At 27.3% G+C, this 22,329-nt stretch overlaps 1 protein-coding gene across 2 annotated transcripts; it reads left to right on the top strand.

Moving 5' to 3' along the window:
• Nucleotides 1-1,136: 1,136 nt before the first annotated feature.
• LOC114195542 lies at nt 1,137-6,536 on the top strand. Of its 2 annotated transcripts, none has more exons than XM_028086048.1 (4): nt 1,137-1,707; nt 1,837-1,952; nt 4,606-4,849; nt 5,008-6,536. In XM_028086048.1, exons 1-4 carry the CDS (start codon nt 1,354-1,356, stop codon nt 6,349-6,351), a joined length of 2,058 nt encoding a protein of 685 aa, XP_027941849.1. In that variant the 5' UTR covers nt 1,137-1,353; the 3' UTR covers nt 6,352-6,536. The 2 variants fall into 2 exon arrangements, with proteins under 2 accessions (XP_027941849.1, XP_027941850.1); XM_028086049.1 differs by lacking the exon at nt 1,137-1,707 and adding an exon at nt 2,813-3,030.
• The last annotated feature ends 15,793 nt before the right edge of the window (nt 6,537-22,329 follow it).

Genomic DNA, 22,329 nt, shown 5'->3' with positions numbered 1-22,329 from the left:
TCATTAAGGTCAAATTTTGGTCCAATAACCAGGTTGCTCTTTGTTTCAATAATCATCTTTCAAAATCGCTCATAGGTCGAGTAATCATCTTCAAGACCGCTCTTTATATCTATAGTGGGGTTGAACTAAAATTTTGGAATTGGACTTATCAATAGTTCCATCAACCTATTTATTTGATCGATATTTTGAATGAAGAATCAAAACAAGATAATTTTGTTCTTCTTTAATAATGTAATAATATCATATGATAATATGCCTTATAAAATTTTTAAATTTATTTTCTACAAACTATGATAAAAAAGCACACAACTAATTATTTATTATTTTATTATGTTTAATCGTATAAAATAGCAAATTATTATGCAATTAAAGTATTATTATTTGGAATATTTTATAATGATAAATTAATCATAAAATCAAATTTAACTAATTGATAAATTTTCCACCATTTTGTATATTTTAGTTTTCATGTCTAGTATTTTTTATTAGTTTCTCTCTTAACTTTATCCGTAATTTTTTTTAATGAGCTTATGCCTTATGTACTTAACCTATTAACCTTTTGTGCACTAAGAAAATCAGAAAAGAAAAATTTTCATTACATGAATTGTGGTTCGTCAGGGTGGAAGCGCATGTGGAACCAAACAAAGTTCAAAAGCATATTAATACAACAAATTAATTAATAAATAGGATATAAAGTTAATAAGTTTGAGGTGTAATATTCTAAAATTGAAATTAAACCTTACAATCATTTAAACTTGAAAAATAAAATCACTACAGAAAAACTTTGAAACTGTAATGATATATAATCAAGGAAAATAAAGTATCATTAAAAAACAAATAAAGAAAAAACCTCCGTTAACGTACTGGCCCTGGCCATCATTATTCCGTCCGCATCCGACGCTGTCGTTTTCAAAACCTAATCAGAGAGAGTCGGCGAAAGCTCCGATGTGGCACCGCCTCATGTTCATAAGTGGAACCCACAGAGAGGTTACATGGCGGAAGACCCCACCAACCAGTGTCACGGACCTGAAACCTGTGCTAAAAACCCATTCCATAAACAATTTTATGTCCGCCACGTCACCCTTCCGTGTCTACTATTTATAGAACAACTTGGCAATTACAGGCTCTCTATTTCGAGTGTTGCCACCACCTGTTGCAGATATTATTTCTCTCTCTAAAACCGTTCTCTCTCTCTCAGAAACCGTTCGCCTCTCTATCTCTCTATCTTTCTAAAATCTTCAAATCTGTTTTGCCTGATTGCTCGATTGGGATTCGAGGCATTTGATTGTAACTGAACCAAGGGTTTTGGATTTCTCCGCCTATAATCTAATTCGGTTTGAAAACGATTTTGCGATGGCAAACCGCAGAGAGGAAGATTTGTTTAGCGGTGGCGGCGTTGATCCGTCGAACGGCGATGATTTCGACGATTCATCGTCTGTGGACAGTGCTACTTCTGCCGGAGAGGACGGCCGCGCAAGGACGCAGGTTGGACTTACGGAGCGGTTGACGGATATTTTCGTCGACGAACGCGACGGCGATCTGTTGATTCAGCAGACAAATAGAGAAGACCGGTTCTTGCAGTGGCTTCAGGCTCTTGATTTGCAAGTTATGGGAGCCTGTCGTGCAGACGAGAGATTGAAACCCTTGCTGAAGATGAGCACTTCTTGCGGCGTCGCGGAAGATCCTCTTCTGGCTCAATTGACTCAGGTGAGAATCGTTCTTGATTGTTCCGTTGACTATCTCTATTTTCTGTTATCATGCCGCCTTGTTTCTTTCACTCGCCGTATTATTATTATTCTATTTCTTATTTGCTGATTATTCTATTTCGATGTACAGCATTTCGAGCCATCGGAGGTTGGAATGTTAGCGAGATGCTTCTGTGTGCCGCTTGTTTCGATCCGTGTTGGGAAGATCAATAAGGAGGGGATTCGCTTCTGCCCTACTTCGAATAGGTAATTTCATTTTAGTTTTTGAATCTGTGCCGAAATTGATTTCCCCCCCACACCGGCAGATGCGATAAATCTTTGCAATTCTTTTAAGTTCCTCTATTACACTACTTATGTGTCTTGAGAGTTCTATTGGTTCCTTTTTGTTTGTTTTGTGTTCTTTTCCTCCACACCGTGGGTTCTTCGACCTCTAACTTTGATGACAACCTGTTATTGTGTCTGTTAAAGCGATTAATTGTGTGTCATGGCAGTCGCTTTATAGACTGCATAACTACTATTTCACTCTGCCATGACTCTCTAGTGGCAATTCATTGTGTGCTTTGAATTAGTTTTCGAATCTCATGTGGTCATAATCTGTTGATTTAAAATATTTCTCGGTGTTACTAAATTTCTGATGATTTTCAGTGTCAAAGATGCTAATATACGTGGAAGTTATTGTTTATGGGTGTTAGATTGTGTGTTTGTGAATTAAGATATGGACAGATTGTTACTACCCAATTCTGTATCCTTTCTGTGCTTCTGCATTCTTTCTAGACAATGGAAGTGTGGGATTATTCTTACAGTTTTTACTTTTAAAAAATTGAAGTTAAATGTGATCAAGTAAGGTCACTTTTATTATGTTGCCACCTTTTTCTTTAATGAGGTTGCATGCTCCCTTTTGTCGTTTTTAGATCTTGTGTGTACTGAGGAATGGAGATTTTAATTTATTCAAAGTTCCAACTTCCAATAGTTTTGCCACCAATTATCTAATTACATAAGCGTCCCCGTAATATGCCTCCACACTTGTGAGGGGAAGCATTTCTTGAATGGAAGCTTTCTGTTGTGTAACTTGATAAATGGGCCAAACCTGGTCCAATTCCTTTCAGGCTTGCCCACTCCAGCTTTGTGGGGTACTGTGGGTGCAGCTCATCATCACTGCATAAATGTGAAGCTAAGGTGTGATGCACTGCTTAAGGAAGAATAAGGAGTTTACAGCCACAGCTGCCTGGGGAAGGCTGAAGGGTCTAGGTTCAATTTTTTATCATCCTTCTTTCTGGTTGTGGAAGGAAAAAAGTGGGTCAGAATTAGGCCTTATTTTTGTTGGGTACGTAAATGGAATCGTCCAATTGTTTTGGCTAACAAATTTGACCTGTGAAGGGGAAGGCCGCACTTGATATGTCTGTTTTGTTTGTTTTTATTTTCCACTAATGGTTGGGTTCTTTGTTCATTTTATACTGGATAATTGTGGATTAGGAGCTGTTAATTAATTGCTTACCTTGACCTATAGCCAGATCTTGACCAAATACTTATTGGTTCCTTTTAAGTTTTTTGAAGTTTGGAGTTAAGGATTTTGAGTTTTCCTGTATTTTATGTGCAATTGTATTTGTAGTTGTTATTTTCCCTATTCATAACTCTGATTTATAGTGGCTATAGTCAATTGCTTATGCATTATGTTATGGTACATGCTGTTTTAAATATTGATGTATCTGTTGTGTATGAACTAACATCTATTATTTCAATTTTTCTTTCCATCACGTCTATTTATATGTATGAAGCATGTGAAAATTATTGGATGATCGTTAGTAATTACTGGAGTCTGTAGTTTAGTTTATTGATGGTAATATGTTCGTTCTTCCAAGTAAAAATGTCTTTTGACTTGTAGGTAACTGGACGTATTCTATTATGATCTCTGAATTAAGAGGAAGTAAAGGTAGTTTCATGATCCTATATTATATATATCATTGCTGCTCAGATTTTCAAATCACTATAGGTTTGAAGCATTTGTTTCGGGGGTGGGGGAGACAGCACATTGACTAGGTTTACACAATCTAGAAATATAGCATTTATTTATTTTCATATATGTATGCTGTGCTTTGATATGTATTTAACATTGCAAATTATATGTGTGTTTGCATTAATATGCTGGAGCATGTTATTCTTGTGACTACTACCAAAAAGAACAAGAAATGTATCACTATGATCACGTATTCAAAGGATGTATGTTCTAGTAGTCTGAAATTAATGACAAATTTATATTGTATTGTATTTGATTCTTTTTTTTGGTAAAGCATGAAACAACACCAACATGATGGGATAGCGGTTAGCTATAACGAATATTGTTTTTTTCTTAAAGTGGAGTATCTATCTTTATTTGTACTTATGTAAAGGGTTAATATTGTTTAGATGATTTAGATTACCTTTTTTCTATTGTATGGCTGTTATTGTGTGTTCAATATACCTCTTGGGTTAGCACATTGATTATTTTGTCTGTGGAAGCCAATGGCGTCATTCCCAGAAAACTAATACATATTATATTTCAATTTATTTACACTTTCCCTGTAAGACTAATGATTTTCAACTTTTAGGAATTGGGAAATACTGTTGACTAGAATAGCTTGATGGATTCATTGGATGCATTTTTCCTGATTTATGTTTATGTTTCTAGTAAGGAAATTATAGCTTGTAGTGTCTGTTTATGAGGACTGATTATTGGTGTGAATTTTCTTTTAATAATTATGACCAAAATATAAATTTAGTTGGAAGAGGTCTCTCGTGTTGTTGGGCTAAGGTTTTGAAGCTTATGGGTTATAACTTCATAAATTTTTTGATGGATTGTTTGTACTTTTTGCTTGTTTCCTTAACTATCACTTTCTAAGGTGTATCATCTCAATTTGTGCAGAGGTAACTTGACACTTGTACTGCTGCCAAGTTCTGATCTTCGTCTATCGTTCATTGGGGATGATGGTAAAACTGAGAGACTATTCACCCTTACTAGCAAATCCCAGTGCTCTGCTGTTGTGGTTGATGAAATTCCAACCGATACGTCCGGCCGATCCTTCTTTATAAGTGCTGCAGATAGCAGAGCTTTTTACTTCTGGTGCTGTGAGAAGTCCAAGCTTTTGGGAATTGAATTACTTGGGAAGGTACTTTTAGCTATTCTTTTTTAACTCATTTGCAGTGTCGTAGCATTAGATGTGCATTTATTTTGCATGTTCGTAGTTTCTCCTCTATTTGTACGGTGTTCTGAATATATTTAATGATTGATATTTTTGGTCATCAAAATAATTTTTGTATGAATCAGATGAAGGATTTGCTCAAGAGGAAACCATCCATTGTTGAGCTGAGTGGTATTAGCAAATCACGACTTGACTGCTTTGCCACTCAGCTTCGGGCTTTTCTTGTGGGGTCAACGGGAGACAGAAGTGGCAGTGATCATTCAGTTTGTACCTCAACATGTGCCAATTCCGACACATGTTGTAATGTGAGTTCCGAAAGTTCAAGCCCATCATCTTCAAAATTTCCCCGATCTCGAAACAATGGAGGTCAGACAGCAAAGGGAGATACAGCACTTTACCAGGGTATTCTTAGTCCAAGATCAAGTTCTTTTAAAGAGGTTCCTCCAAGAAATTTGTCTTCTCACAGGATTGCAGCCAGGGAGAAAATTAAACGACGTGGTGAGAATCATCAGCAAATGGTTGATAACTTGACAAATGATTCAGCAAACATTTCAGATATATCCTCAAGTTCTGATCATGACAAAGCATCTGAAGTTACCAAAACTCTTGCCTTTTCACCTAGTTTTCTGGGATCACTTGGAAAACTCGGTGTTCCATCAAGCCTTGGGCTGGGTGGGGAGGTCCCTCCCGTGGTATCTCCCCTTTTTTCTCCCTACTATTGTTTTTGTCCCCCGGGAATTTCTTCCTGTCCATCCATAGCAGCAGCTACGCAAACCCCCAAATCTTCTATTGAAGCATTGCCTTTCCCCTCAGGTGCCTCTTTCCTACCAAGCCCCCTGTCAACTACCCTGTTGGATCCAGTACAACCTCTTGGTGCTTCCATGGATTTTCCTCCTTTTTTGCCTGATCCATTGGTCAGAATGTCGTTGCCATCATCTCAACAGATTCCCACTTTCACACCATTAATGTGTGATCCGATTGTTCATGTCCCAGTGATTGATGTGTGTTCTTCAGGTCAGGGCTATCTTGTGAGTGCTGGCCCTGCCATGTCAACTAGCATCCCACCGTTGCATCCAAATCTTGTGAAACCACTTATTCCTGAATCTGATGCTGTAGTGAAGGGTGCAAGAGAGACTCTAAGATTGCTGATCAGTGGTTCAAGCCAGAACCAACAAATGATAAGGGACACTCTGCCTGCAATTTTAAATAATCCGGACGAAAAACAAAATAACATTCTTGTGGCTGGTAGCCGAGGTCTTTACACGGGAACCCGAGATATTAATGTTTTTGCGAACAGTATAGCAGCAATGGGATTAGTATCACTATCTGGGGTGTCCAAGGAAGACAGCGGAAGCTATTCCGAGGTATGTGATAACTATGGGATTATGGAAGAAGCAGGAAAAAATTCCAACGATTCAGGTGGAGGCTTTTTGGGTGATGATGGTGGTGCTTCTTTGGATTCAAAGTAGTAGTCATGGAAGCAATTATGTTTTTTTTTTTCAAGTAGATCTCTTTTGTCCAGGAAATGTAGATATGTGCTTTAGCACTTCTGAATGGTTTTAAGGTTCATATTTCACCATTCAAGCGTTGATTTCATGTAGAATGCTTTTGATAATTCTTTGTTCATTAGAAATGTGGTGTGGCTCTACTATCAGATCCCTCGTTAGCTGTATATCATAAATTCGTCGAGCGAAAGACGTCTTTTGTTTTTCTGTGGATTTAGAGATGGCGTGCAATGAACGAGGTTTGGGTGGGATTATATACCTTCATTGAAATAACTACATAGGGTAAGTTCTCTCAACATGAATTAGCTACATAGTGTATAAGCTCTTAATTAACATAGGGCTGCATTTTTTATTATGTAAAAGCAATCATAGAGGAATGGGGGAAATGATTCTTATAATCTGTGCATGTATACTAGTCTAAAAACAATGAAACTGTTTTTCAGTGAATTTTAATTGATTAAGCGAATAACATAATTGATTATTTCAATGAAGGCCGGAAACATAATATTCTCTATTTTATTTGATTAGGTACTTATATAATCGATTATTTCATATATTCAAGTATGAACAATTTTAATTAATTAGACAACCTACATAATTAGACAATTTTAAACATATTAGAAAGCGAGAGTGGTGAGTTTTAGAGAGATTTTCGCTGAGAATTTCGCTTTCAACCAAAATTTGTCCAAGAATAAGAGTTTCTTGTTTGGAACTAGGTGATGTTGTGATATCAACACAATTAAATGTATTCTTCCCTAGTTATGTCTTTTGTTAATCAATCTTTTTATTCTTTTCATTATGTAAGTTTAGAGTAATTGGGTGGAGCATTTTTTTTTATTGAATTTCTTGAGTTATTTCAAGATTATTTGTATTTAGATATTAAAGGTGCATCTTGTAATCTTTGATTCTTGATTTTAATAATGAAAATGTAGCTAAAATTGTTAAATAATTAGATATAGATTTTTAAATAATTGAACTAGTGTAAAAATTGTTGTCACTTGTTCTTTCTTTTTATTTATATTTGAATCTTGTGATTGAGAAGACATCTTGAGTATTATTCATACATCTTGTTAATTGATTAAAATTATGTTTGAAAATTGTTTTGAATAACTAAAAAGAATCAAATTTTTAAAACAAGGTTGAAAAATATTAGTTGTAGTTAATATTTTGAATTAAATATACTTCTAACTTATTCTGATCTATGTAGTCAATATTTATATACTTGATATATTAGAATGGATCAGGTCTTAATCTCTCCGGTGAATGTCTAATGAAAGGTTTTTGAAAAGCGTAAGTAGATATTCCTTAATGAATTCGACATATGGATCCATGCTCATGTAATTGATGAAATGATAATAGATTGATTTGAATTTTAAGTTTGGAGTTTAGAGTTTGAGTTTTGATTCAATGATGAATTTGAGGGAGTTAAAATAAGTAGATTTGAAAATAAAGGAAGGTGAGAATGAAGTTGTTTGAATATTATAAAAATGATAAAAAGAAAAGAAAAATTTGTGAATGATATAATTTGTAATGTACATACACGTCCAAGCAGCTTGTACACCCATGATTTGAATATCTGACACGCAAAACGCTGTCATTAGTTGAAAATTTGTTTGAGCCTATTTCATAAATAGAATTATGTTTATAAAATTTGAATGATATTTTATTATTTTGTTGATATAACGTATTTTATTAATAAAACCGTTCAACCCATTTTTTATTTATTAAAAGATTTTCACTTTATTATTTCTTACATTATTAATTTTAATGTTAACAACTAAATATTAACAACTCAATAAAAATAAATTTAAATATTATCTTTTAATTTATTAATCAGGTTTTCTTCCATTTTTTAAAAGAAATTATAGTTTTTTTAGCATTTGCATAAAAAAAAACTAAATATTATTTTAATTTTTTAATTATCATTCCGTCTTTCTGCAAATTAATTTTTTAAATAAAGATCATTATAGAATGTATTCAAATAAGATACAAATTACATTTTAAAATATTAATAACAACTAATAAAATATTACAATAGTTTAAAAGGTATAAATTATAAAATTAAACATTTATATGTATAACCAAAACTAAAAAAAAAAACAGAATAGCTTAACTATTCATAACGGTATAACATATTAAGTGTATATTTTTTATTTTATTTATATACAGAGTTCAATATATTTAACATATTTAATTTAGATAATATTTATTAATAATTTTTTAATTTTACTATAATTTAAATTAAATTATAATATATTACATATTTTTTATTATAAAATGAATTATTGTGTCGTATCTTATATTTTTAAGATAAGACGAATCATCATATCGAATACGTGTTGTATTTGATATTCGTATTGTATCCGTCTATCATATGATATAATTGATAGATAAATTTTAAAAAAATATTAAAAAATATATTATAAATTAATTTTAATTAAATAATACATTATACTTTTATTATTATCATTTAAAAATTATAATTTTATTTTTATTACTATTTCTAATTTTATTATTATTATTATCATCAGTATTCATTTATATTATTTTACTTTTTGTGTTTAAAATTATAAATAATGGATTAATTTGTATATATAATCTATTATTTTTCACCTTTTATTTTCCTTGCAAGTCTCTTCCTCTAGGAAGAGAAAGTGTAATACACACAAAGTTCATCTCGTTTTTCGTTTGTTGGACTTTTTTTTTCCCTCCTAAAGTTTTGATCAAAACCCTATTCTTTGTCAAACTTAGTGGCGATCTGGATTTGACCCAACAAAAAGTTGTGGGTCTTTTTTCTTGCACCTCCAAAATTTCTTCTACACCTTCAAACTTTCTTTAAATTTCTAAAAAACCCTTTGACCATGTAAGGAAATCCGCAGATACCACACCTTCAAAATTATGTCGACTTTCGGAAGTCAAAATATATGACTTCCAGAAGTCAAAACATATCATCGAAAGTCAATTTTCGGAAGTCAAAATGTATTACCGGAAGTCGACTTCCGAAAGTCAAAATGTATCACCGGAAATCGACTTCCCGAAGTCAAAAATTATTACCGGAAGTCGACTTCCGAAAGTCAAAAAATATTCTCAGAAGTCGACTTCCGGAAGTCAAAAAATATTCCCAGAAGTCGACTTCCGGAAGTCAAAAAAAATTCTTCGGAATGACTTCCGTAAGTAAAAAATCAAATTTTATTTTAAATATTTTTAATTCTTTTTCAAATTTATATTTTTTAACTTTTAATGGTTTTTTTAGTTTATTATTTTATTTACTTTTATGTTTTCAAATTTCTTAATATATACTTTTTAAAAAATATTAATATCTATATATATAATTTTATTTTTATTTAATATACTGAAAAATAAATATAAATATAAATATAACTAAAATTAAAATAATAAATTTATTCTGCTTCATTTAATGTTATTTAATATTTAAATTCATTTTAAAATAATAAAACTTTAAATTAAAAAAAGATAATAAAGAAAATATATATACAAATATATATATATATATATATATTCGTTTTTTTTTTAATTTTAAATTTCATTATTTATATATGTTATTTTAAATATGATTTTTTAATTCTTTTTTATTTTTATTAAATTTTTAATAAATTATATAAAAATAAATTTAAATTTAAAAATATAAAAAATACATAATTGAAAAAAATTTAAAAATTTGATTAAAATAAAATATTTAAATTTTAAACAAAATTAAAAAATTCAAATAACAGAAATTAAAAAATAACAGAAACTATAATAATATCAATAAAATGAATAAAATTGAAAAATAATTTAAATTAAAATAGTAACATTAACTTAAAAACAGAATATATATATATATATATATATATATATATATATATATATATATATATATATATATATATATATATATTCAATTTTTTATTTAGTATTTTTTATTACCTATTTTTTTTATTTTTTGAAGTAATTTTTTTAAAATTTATATGTTTTATAATTTTTAATATGTGTTTTAAAATACAAAATAAAATAAGTTTTAAAATATAAAATAAAATATAAATTGGAAAATATAAATTTTAAAAAGAATTAAAAATATTTAAAATTGACAGAATTTTTTTTACTTCCGGAAGTCGTCTTCCGAGAATATATTTTGGCTTCTGGAAGTCGACTTCCGAGAATATTTTTTGACTTCCGGAAGTCGACTTCCGTGATGATTTTTGACTTTCGGAAGTCGACTTCTGATGATATATTTTTACTTCCGGATGTCGACTTCCGGTGATATATTTTGACTTCCGGAAGTCGACGTCCGGAAGTATTTTTGGGAGTGTGATGTCCGTGAGTTTTCTTAAATGATCAAAGGATATTTTGGGAATTTAAAAATATTTTGGAGGTGCAGAAGAAATGCTTAGAGGTGTAGGAAGAAAGACCCAAAGTTGTAATTGAAACTATGGTATTCCATTGGGCCTTACATTTTTTTAAAACCCATTTTGTTTTTTGTTGACATGTAACTGTGACTTTTAAATACTCTTCATTATGATGACGTATTTGTTATGCAGGTGTGTGAGTGGGTCCTTAATCATTTTTTAAGTCAAAATAAATGTATGGGCCAGATCATTGGACAAAACACAAAAGGAAGGAAAATGGTGAAAGGGAAAGGCTATCATTGTCCTTCCAGAAAGAATCATCATGAAATCATTTCTAATAAATTTTTATGATGGACCCAACAAATACTATATATTTTTACTCACTCATCTTCTTCATAAAATTTGGTATCAACTATTCAACCATGATCCTCCCCAAAAAGAAGTTTTTTTTTTTTTAAGCCAAAATATCCTTAACTAATATGGCATGATTTTAGGTCCATTCTATTATATCTTGTAATCGTTTTCATTTGATCGGTATTCAATTCATGTAACATTAATATATATTTAATAAACAAATTATGATGTTGTCAATAAAATATTTAAATTCTATTAATGAATATATTGAAGACAATAACCACAAAATATTCATATGATATGAGTATAATTCCTTAACATTAGATTAAATAAGAATCATAATGAAATAAATAAATAAATGAATAACACACTGAACGGTTTAATTTAGAGGTCTTTATATTTTCCAGCTAGAATATTGATCTTGTCTAATTCTAAAGAGTTCAAGTAAAATGAAGATGAAAGAGAATTACAAAAAAAACATATAGATTATGAGCAACAAAAAAATGTTTGTTTCTCTACATAGACAAATTTGTATCTTTTTTACTTAAAATATTAAATAACTAATACGCTTAAAAACATAAATGAACAACTCAAAATATAATTTCAACTTAAATAAGTAATAGAGAAGGATAACAAAATAAAAATGGAAGTTTACTAACTTGTTTTTAATCAATAAATTAAGTTTTAAAATGGAAGTTTCTTTTTTAATCAGATTTTTGTTTTTTGAGTTTGGATCATAAATATATTTGTGAGAGAATACATCATATAAAATGCTTTAAACTTCTCCCTTAAATTAAAATGAATGTATTTATTCAAATGATCTAACTGGAAAATAACAATATGAGAATTTTAGACAGAAATTTGACAAAAAGTATCAAATTTCTTAATTTTAAAAATACCAAAAAAAAATTGAAAATTTTTGAATTACTAAAAGCATGGAACTTACACGTATTTTAAATTTAGCTTAATTGTACTTCGGGTTTCTTGAATTTAGTGTAGTGAAAATTTTGATCGTTATAGTTTTAATGGCACAAGTAACAAATGAACAATTTTACTCTATCAATTTAAAGAATAGTATATTTATCCTTCAACATAATGGTCCTATCACAAAATGTACACTTATGGTATGGTCACAAGTCACAAAGATTGTTTGTTATTTTACTCTGCTTTGATTCTTTACTGAAAAAAATGTTTAAACATATTTTATATATAAAATTAAAATAAATAAATAAATACACAAATACTAAAATGACTAATTTTCAAGTACAGAGATCAAAAGGAAAAACGTGTACATCTGTAAAAAGTAAATGAGTAACGAAAACCAATTTTTTTCGTAACATATTTATATTTTTGCAATTAATCAGATTTACCTTTTATTAACATTAGTGGGACCAAATTTGGATATGATATTGGTTTGGAGAATGCAATTGAAAGCGAGGAATCCATTCGTTTGCATTTCGAGGTCAATCTTGTGTCCATTGCGGAGAACATTGGTTGCATTAAAAAGATAGATTTAAATGTGTTTCTTTTATGTAAACATAATTTGGTATTTTTTTTTCTATTATAAACAGAAAAGAAGAAGATATTATAAATTTATATATATATATATATATATATATATATATATATATTACGGATACAAAAATATAAAATGTACACATAAATAAAATGTTAATTTTCTGAGTTAAGAAAGTTATAAAAAATTCATAAAACTTCCCCAAAAATCATTATACTTTCTCTTTCTTTGAAATCTATACTATTAAAAAATTCATATTTCTTGTTAATTTTTTTAAAAATTTTTTTATAAAAAATACTTATAAATTTTGTTATAAAAAAATTGTAAGAAATTGCTTTCAATTTTTTTGAAAAATATTTTGTATAAAACACTTTTCGTAAAAAAATTTGTAAGAAATATTTGCAAATTTTTAATTTTATAAGAAATAATTACCCATCAAAAAATTATCTGTCAATTAAAATTTTTATAAAAAAAATTATTACAACTTTTTTAATAAATTGACAAGAAAATTTGCATGTAATATAATTTTTTTTAATAATGCTAGTCAGGTATTCATTTAAATCAATTTAATTGATAAAAGAAAATGAAAACTCAGTGGCACTTTCTTTCAAATATTTGTCCGCTACCTCTGTTATAAAATTACGGTAATTTAATGCTCCTTTTCACATATTAAAAATAACAATAACTACATCACTTATTAAATCATTTTTAATAAAATAACCAAATTCTCTGAAAAAGAAAAAAAAAAGAAAGAAAAAAGGTGTGTTCAACTACTATGTGGCCTTTGGTTTAAAGCATGTGGTCCTCCAAATTATAAGTTATCGTAAACATTTTGTCTTTGAACCGGATTCAGACATTTAAACCGGTGTCGTGCTTATCCAAATTTGGTGTAAATAAGTCCTTGTTTGGGTCTACCATTGTTTTGTCCATATATAGGCGCACTTAAACAGCTTCAGGAATCAGGATTAGAGATAAATCAACGTTTATGCGATGCTCTTGCATTTCTATGCCGGGAGCATTATTATTTATGCTGTCTCCTCACATGGCCTTTATTACAAAAACCAAATGTCTTATGTACCTCAATGCTTCATGCCTTTGTCTCCTTAACTTCATTTATGATGTCTTGCTTCTTTTTCCCCCATAACACAAACCACCTCTATAAACAATGTTTTATATTCCACTACTAGTTTCTTTACTAGACCATTTGTTTTATTTATTTATATTTTATAATATATCGAAAATTTCTAACCTAAGTCTCTTGATAAAATTGTTGTCGATCATCATACATTTAAAATATTATCCGTTTTGAAATATGAAACTTTATTACAATTTTGTCATTAGAAATTATCTCAAAAGATAATAAAAGAAAATGATATTTAAAATATGTTTTATCAATATGGACCTGATGGACATAATAGAAACAAATAATTGAGAAAATTATCTATTCTCTAGAGTTTTTTTTATTTAATACATTCACACTCAAGTGAAAAATTGTTCTGATTAGAAAAGATAAATTTCTTAAATAAGATTATCTAACTCAGACAAAGTTAATGAGATGATTTTGATATGGTGCGTTGATGTTGTACTGTGTGGGATTGTTGAGTTTAATTTTGGGTAAATATATGAAAATAAATTAAATGAATTTCTAATATGTTAGGTTGGATAATCTGATACCATATACCTAGGATGATGTGTTTAGTAGTTTGGTGTTTCAAATATAAAAAATAATAACTCGTTACTTATTATTGAAAGGATATGCATTTACTTCTATGGTTGTCTAGATAAGGTAAATTAACATAGGTAATGATATGAAGTTGAAAATTGTTTTTGCGCCACTGTTACATATGCTAGGTTGTACAACTTTCGGAGAAACTCATTATATTTCTTTTCTTTCAATTTTGACGTAAAATTAAAATCAGTTATTATTCAAAAATTTAAAAATAATGGATATAATACATTTAGCTTAATTACGTTATATTTTTTATATGTCAAACATGTTTTTTCAATTGACGTTGAAACGAAAACGTATCAAATAGTGTAAACAATTCAAATATTGACACAAAATTTGTTTGACATATAAACAAATTTTAACATAATTGAGTTAAAAAGACTATATTTACACATTTTTTTAATTTTGGACCAAAATATATTAAAATTCATATATGAATGAATTTCAACTTTAGTAAAAATTCAAAGAAAAAACATATTTATCCCATTTTTTTAATCATTAAACTTATCTCAGTCTCTTGTGTTTAGTATTTTAAAACGTGTTGAAATGGATCAAATATATTTGATTTAGTTTGATTATATTGATTTTACAAAGTTGAGACTTTGTAATAATTACGTTTGGAATGATTCAAGTATAATTAGTTGATGGTATTATTGTTTGTATAGTGATCATATATATAAAAGACATTTATATGATGATTAATGATAAATTATATAATTAGAAGTGTTGGTTGTGTTGGTTTTATATGTTCGTATGTATATTTACAATTGAAATTAATTATACGTTTATTTGCATTTTTTTACTATGATAAATGTTGTAATAATTATTTATTGGCAAATTTATGAGATTTTATATTCGGTGTATTAGAAAAAGCTTCTTAGGTTGATTTTATAAACTTAGTATTGCAAGGCTATCTTGTATAATATAATAATATGTATGAGTATATATAACTATATGCATATAGTTATGCATCCAAGGTGTTATTGGATTGCATTTTCACATTTTAAGAGTTAACATTGCAAAATTCAAAAGCAAGTCATATATTTAATGACTAAAACTTTAAAAGTTGTTGTTTTAACAATGCGTAGACTATGAAAATGTAAACACCAAAAATATTAATTTTCTTTGTATAATAGTATAGATGAACCAGAATACAACTCAATTAAAAAGAAAATTTTTAACTATTTTATAAACTCGAAAATATTATTGTTGGGAAAGACTTCCAGAATCACTTTATTAATAAAAATAAGAAGAGTCAAATATATACTTGAAATGTCTTTGACTCGGTCTAGAAATATCATAATTATATAGTCAATAACACTCATTTTCTTAATTGTCCGAACTGATGTGAGACTTTTCAAAACATATTATTTTCATCATCTAACAATTTTAAGGTAAAAAAACCTTAAACTGATGTGCATTGACAGGGAATGTTCACAACACTGTATTATTAACCTAAAGTTTTGTAACTCTTAGGTGTCCTTTGTCATTTTCTAGCAACGATGACTAAACGGAAAGATTTCCCTTTCCTACTTTTTCTCTCTATTTTTCTTGTTGAAAAAGAGGACAAAAAGTCTCGTATTTGATTTATTGTGTACCTCCGAAAAGAATTTTGACAAGTCCCAAGGATTCTGTGATTTTTAATATATGTGTCTACCATTGATGAGAAATACAATGCTCATGAATGAATGGTGTTGGATGGAGCCAAATTGCGGAAAAGTGAGGTTTGTCTCGTCACACTCTATCATCGTGTTGCAGTGGAATGCGCCAAAACGAGTTATCCTCAAAACCATTCGCGATTCAACAATATTATTGTCTCATGTTGTTCTGTTTTATTATCATCGTATGTACTATTTAACTATTGTTGTTTTTACTATCCATATTTTATGGATTTTATATTTTCGAATAGTTAAATATTTTACTAATATGTTAAAGTAAAACCATGGATCACTTTTGAGTTAAGTGTGTATCTGAGGATGAATTTGATTAAACCGCGATTACTGAGAATACGACAATACGATAAGACTAATTTAATAGTGCAAAATTTTAATTGGAAATCAAATCTAGCAACTATTATTATATGAAGAATCAGTGATGTATATTTCTGGAAGTCAAGATTTGAATAAAATCACTTTTATTTAAATATATATAGTATAAAACAAAATAGGTGATAAAATTTGATAAATTCGCCGCTTCAGGACAGATACAGCGTAGTTTATAAATTTTAGCCCAATTGAGTCACAAGTGGACTTAGGAATGGACCCATGCATGGGCCCACGTAGCCCGTTTTAGATATGCCATGACGTTAAAGCATGTGTAAGGTATTAAATTTTCAGTTTTACTTTTATAATTAAACTCCCACGTCATCCTAATTTTGATTATTTTTATAGGTTAAGCACAATCTCACAATGAACTGGTCAAAAGAATCCTGAATTATTTTTGTTGAAATTTTCTGATATTTAAAATATTTGTTACTTCTTTTGTCTTTTTAGTTAGCACTCCTACTACGAATCAAGAAAAGTCCTTAAAAAATACATGTTTTTTTTTTTATTTTTTATTCTTGCTTGTTTGCATACGTACGCACACAATATGCGTATGTTTGTATTTTTTGTTGTTGGCTATTTTAATTATAGACTTAACTCTTTAGAAAGAAAATTAATGTTGCTTTAACTTGAGAATATATTCATTTTAACGTCCAAAGAAAAATGTAAATAATATGAACGAAATGAAACAATATTAGTTATTTTATTTAACTATTCTAGGTATGACGAAATAAATGAAATAAAATAAAATATATTTATGTTAATAGTTATGCCACGTGCTTCTTTTATGTTATAATGATTTAAGTATGTAAGAGAAAATCATTAATAAATGTATATTAATAATATTATCAACCTCTAAGATAATTAAATAGAAACTCTATGTAATTACCTATTAATTTTATTTAACTTTTTTCAACCTCCTTTGCTTTATATTTAAATATTGGAAATTAATTTTGAATTTCCTTATCAGACAAATTTATTACTTTGTATATTTATCACTATATATTAAGAAGAATAAATATCAATTAATAAATGAAAGCTTAAAAGTAGTATATTGTAGATGACAAAAGTTGTATTGATACGGTAAATATCTCCTGTTCAAATTTGAAATAAAGTTAAATGATAGTATATATATATATATATATATATATATATATATATATATATATATATATATATATATATATATATATATATATATTAATGAGACTAATTAAATCTATTGTGTTATTCAACATTAAAGTTCTCTTATGTTCTCATGTTATCAGCATGAGTGTTTGATGTTCTCGTTATTAAGGTTTGATATTATAAGTATAAAAAGTACGTTAGAAATCTTACATTATAAAACTATTAAATCGAATATAATAGTTTTCTTACAATAATAACATACAGAACTTTATCTATTATTTAAACATATTTTTTAATACTGACTACATAATAGTTTTAAATATGTTTTTAGTCTTTTAATTTTTAGTAAATTTTAAAATTAATATATTTTAAAACTTTAGACTATAGTCCTCCATCTTTTGAAATATGTGTATTAAGTTCTTTTAATCAAATTGTGTTAAGTTTATTTAACATTTCAATTGCGTTTCATAATAGTATTTGATTTAACATTAAAGAAAAATGTGTTAAATAGTATAAAAAATTCAAATATAATCCTGAAATGCGTATAAAATATCAAATAAATCTAATAAAATTTGATTAAAATGACTAATCTACATATTTCAAAAAATAAATGACTAAATTAGTCTAAAATTTTAAAATAAACTAATCCAAAAATCTAATAAAATTAAGAGAGAGAAAAACATATTTAACTCAAGATTTAATTATGAAAAACACATCATACTAACCGAAACGCAAACGAATTATAATGAATCAATCTTTTTCATTAAAGGTAAAATAGTGTACTGATGATGATTAATCATCATTAATTTTGTGGTGGAGGATCTTATTGACAAATCCATGGGTTCTGTGGCGGACCCCAAGGATGAACTACCGCAATTAAATGGATATTTTAATTCTTAATCGACCTACTAATTGTGTACATAACGTAGACCTTACTGGTTTGAAAATATATGATTAGAAACTTTGACACAATTGATGTAACATTAAGAATATATTTTTGGCCAAACTCAAAAGTTTTACGTGGTCTAGAAATTGAGTTAAGAATAATTTATAATTTAGACACAATTTAGATCGAGTTTGAAAATAGATACACTCGTATGCAATGATTAATTCTAACCATGTTTTATTTATTAATAAAGCTCATATGAAAACATAATATATGTATTAAATTCGAAAATAATTGTGATGAATCGGTGAATGAGTGGTAAATTTAGAAGCGACAGGGTCAGGGAGCATCGTTTAATAGGATAATGGCGGCGCGTAAGTTGCAATATTGCACCAATGGCGTAAATTTAAATAAAGTTAACTAATTTCATTTTAAAACCTCAATTATTTTAGATAAATTACGTCAGCTAGTAGGTGACATAGATGTAGATATGAAAGACATAACAAAAACCATTATTTTAAATGTTTTAGTTTCGTATTCCAAGACAAAAACATTATGTCTAGTAAGAACCCATGTAGAATTAAGATTTTTTTTTAAGTATTAATTATATTTTAGCTAATCAAAACTAATAAACAAACCCAACAAAACATATGAATTGTATTTAACCATTTCTAACAAGTTTAACCACCACTAAATTGAAAGTTATAATAATAAAGCTGTCTTCGTAAACTTGAGTAGGAACATGAAAAAAAAAAAAAAAACACATTCGTAATTAATATAAATTGGTTAGTTTTAGTTATATTAAGTTCATGTATCATTTCACATATCAGTTTAATCATATCTTATCTGCCTCACATTTGAACGACATCATCTCATTGGTTTTGATCAAGAAATAAATGCTTGCCATAAGTGGCTGTGTTGTGATATGTTACGTCTCTCCTTGGTTATGAAAGTCCACAAAATACTGTATACAAATAAATAAATATTAAATAATCCAATACTGTATTCATGACAAATTTTATGTTGTATATTTTAACTTTTTAATTACAAACAATAATAAAATTTAATTACATAATAGGAGTTGCACGTCTTTTTAAATAATTTTTAAATTATTTAAATTTGTCAACAGATCGGTCCGTATCTATTAAAAGTATCTGAATATTAAAGTTAATGAAAAATCGATCGGTTAAAAAAATAAAAAAATAAATGTTATAATTAATATAAGATAAATATTTTAACAATTATGTTTTTGATATGTATTTATAGTTTTTTCAATAAATTCATGATGATTATGGTTGACAATAAATTTTTGTATTTATTCAAAAAATATATTTTTTTCTTTTTTATCATATATCAAAATATAATGTTAAATTTTCAATTTATAGACATTTTCTTTATGAAAGTAGTTCATGAGAAATGTAGTCATACATTAGTTACAATGTACCGGAAACATTTAAATTGCATAATGACATAAAAGAAATCGAAAACAAGTTATATTAAATATTTTTATTTTTATTTTTATTCTACGTTCTTATAATTAATAAATTATTGGTTACAACTTTTTGTAATTTAGATTTTTATATTGCTTTTGTAGAATATATATATATATATATATATAATGTTAAATATATCTGTAATCTTTTAATTTTGATACAAAATTAAAATTTATCAGAAAATTTAAAACAATTTTATTTTCAAAGTTAAGTAATTACTTAACGAGTATAGTTCTTATGATCAGTAAATGTTAAAGATATATTCACATGACAATGTATTAACATGTTGAAGTAGACACATCAACACATGTATACATACCTGACAACATTTGGACACATGTAACAATGTCATTTGTTACGTCAACATATATTTAACATTGTTTGGCGACAATAATTACATTTATTAATTCTGAAATTATGAAATTAAATCATATCAAAATTCAAGACAAATACAAAATCCAATTACATATCATAGAAACTAAAAACAAATTTTTATATAAATATTTATATTTATTTATTAACGACAATTTTTAACTTTTTACTTTTGAGGTGATGAAAGGTTTAAAATAAGAGTTGACAATAAACAATGTTTTCCTGTTATATTAAAAAAAATACTTTGTTTTGTATAGTACAAAATTAATATTTTTTAATAGATAATTAAGTACACATTTGATTTTGTTTTAACATTTTTCACTTGTGTTTATTGAGAAAAATTAATATTAATATAGAATAATTTTAAAGAAATTATTAATTATTTTATACGTAAACAAAAATTAAAGAATGAAATATTATGTTTCATGTTAATGTTAAATGCATGTCAATATTAATTTTTTTAATAATGTCATATATATATATATATATATATATATATATATATATATATATATATATTTAATTATATAAATTAAAGTTTTTGTATTAAGACTACTTTTTTATATATTGTACTAAAATTTGGAATATATTAATACTTGATATATTAAATTAATCGTTCACTTCTTCTTTTTTGTCAAATTTAAAATTTTCACCTTTTTTATTATTTTATTTGGATTAAATAGTTTTTTCATACAATAATATATATAATAATTTCATTTATACTAAGTGTTTTCAATTTGATTTTACCTTTTTTTAAATAAGTGAATGTAATTTCTTTCATCAAAATTACTCCAATATCATGTGATAGAAATTATTTACGCCAAGTATTACTTTTATTAACAAGTTAATTTTTTATAAAATATTATTCATTGTTCATATCACATGTTACCCTTAATTTAACAAATGATACTAGATTTATTTATTTTAGAAATAAAATTTAAAGTAAAAAAATACTCAAAGTAGTAAGATAAAGAAAAATATATTTAATCTTTTATTTTATATGTTGGCACCGAACCCAACATGATATTTCATGAAGTTGAAAAGGGGTGTCTCCAGAAGCATTCTGTGATTGGATGTGCGTGGGTGAGTTTTAATTTTGTTTAGTCACGCATTGATGTTGATGTATCATCTTTGTCATTTTTTACGAGGTATAGAAACATTCAATACTGCTTTCCTATCATCCACTCAATTTCACAGTGGAAGCTTATTTCTTCCATATTTTTTCAAATATAAGTCTCAATTAAATATAAAATATCACAACAAAATTATGATATGTATAAAGTAATTCATTATTAAATTAAAAAATTACATATAAATATGATGTCAAATTTTATAATTAGTTAAATTGTTACATGCTAAAAAGGTTTCACTCTTTAAGGTCTCATGTCACATATTGCTAAGAACATCTCCCAAATTTGTTATTATTTTGTTAGAAAAAAACTAGATTAAAATATTTTTTTTTTGTCAAGTTTGTCGAATAAATTTTAATTTTGTTTTTTATTCAAATAAGTCTGAAATTTCGTCAATTTTATTAACATCGTTTAAATCATTAACGGTAATTAGCAGTGACTGCCATGTGTCATTTTGTGATTTTGTGATTTTGTGATTTTTTTTAATTTTAATTTTTTCAAATGTTCACATGTCAACCCAACCGCGTGCTACGTGTTAAAGTCAATGTTTTATATTCAATTTAGTCTTTATATTTGTTATTTTTGTTCAATTTAGTCTCAATTTTGTTCCTTTCAAAATTGAGACTAAATTTAATTTTTATATAAAAGTTACAATGATGTGAATTTTAATATATTTAATAAAAAAATATGAATTTTAATATAAAAATTATATTTGATCTCAATTTGGAGAAGGACAAAATTGATTATGTTAATAAAAATTGAGACTAAATCGAACAAAAATAACAAATATATGGATCAAATTAAATATAAAATATTGACTCTCACACGTGAGTGCGTTGACACATGTACACTTAAAAAAATAAAAAATAAAAAATAAATAATAAATAAAAATTACGAAGTGACTGTTAATGGTTATTAAAGATTTAAACTAAAGTTGTCAAAACGG

The sequence above is a fragment of the Vigna unguiculata genome, chromosome 8 (genome assembly GCF_004118075.2).
Source record: "Vigna unguiculata cultivar IT97K-499-35 chromosome 8, ASM411807v1, whole genome shotgun sequence".
Lineage (NCBI taxonomy): Eukaryota > Viridiplantae > Streptophyta > Magnoliopsida > Fabales > Fabaceae > Vigna > Vigna unguiculata.
Note: the sequence above shows the minus strand (reverse complement) of the source record. Positions and strands in the feature narration are given on the sequence as shown.

What these genes read in the sequence shown, in the direction of transcription:
- LOC114195542 (XM_028086048.1), top strand. Translation starts at nt 1,354, where the DNA reads ATGGCAAACCGCAGAGAGGAAGATTTGTTTAGCGGTGGCGGCGTTGAT. An exon ending in TTCTGGCTCAATTGACTCAG is followed by an intron (nt 1,708 to 1,836) that starts GTGAGAATCGTT and finishes TTCGATGTACAG; the next exon opens with CATTTCGAGCCATCGGAGGT. An exon ending in GAATTGAATTACTTGGGAAG is followed by an intron (nt 4,850 to 5,007) that starts GTACTTTTAGCT and finishes TGTATGAATCAG; the next exon opens with ATGAAGGATTTGCTCAAGAG.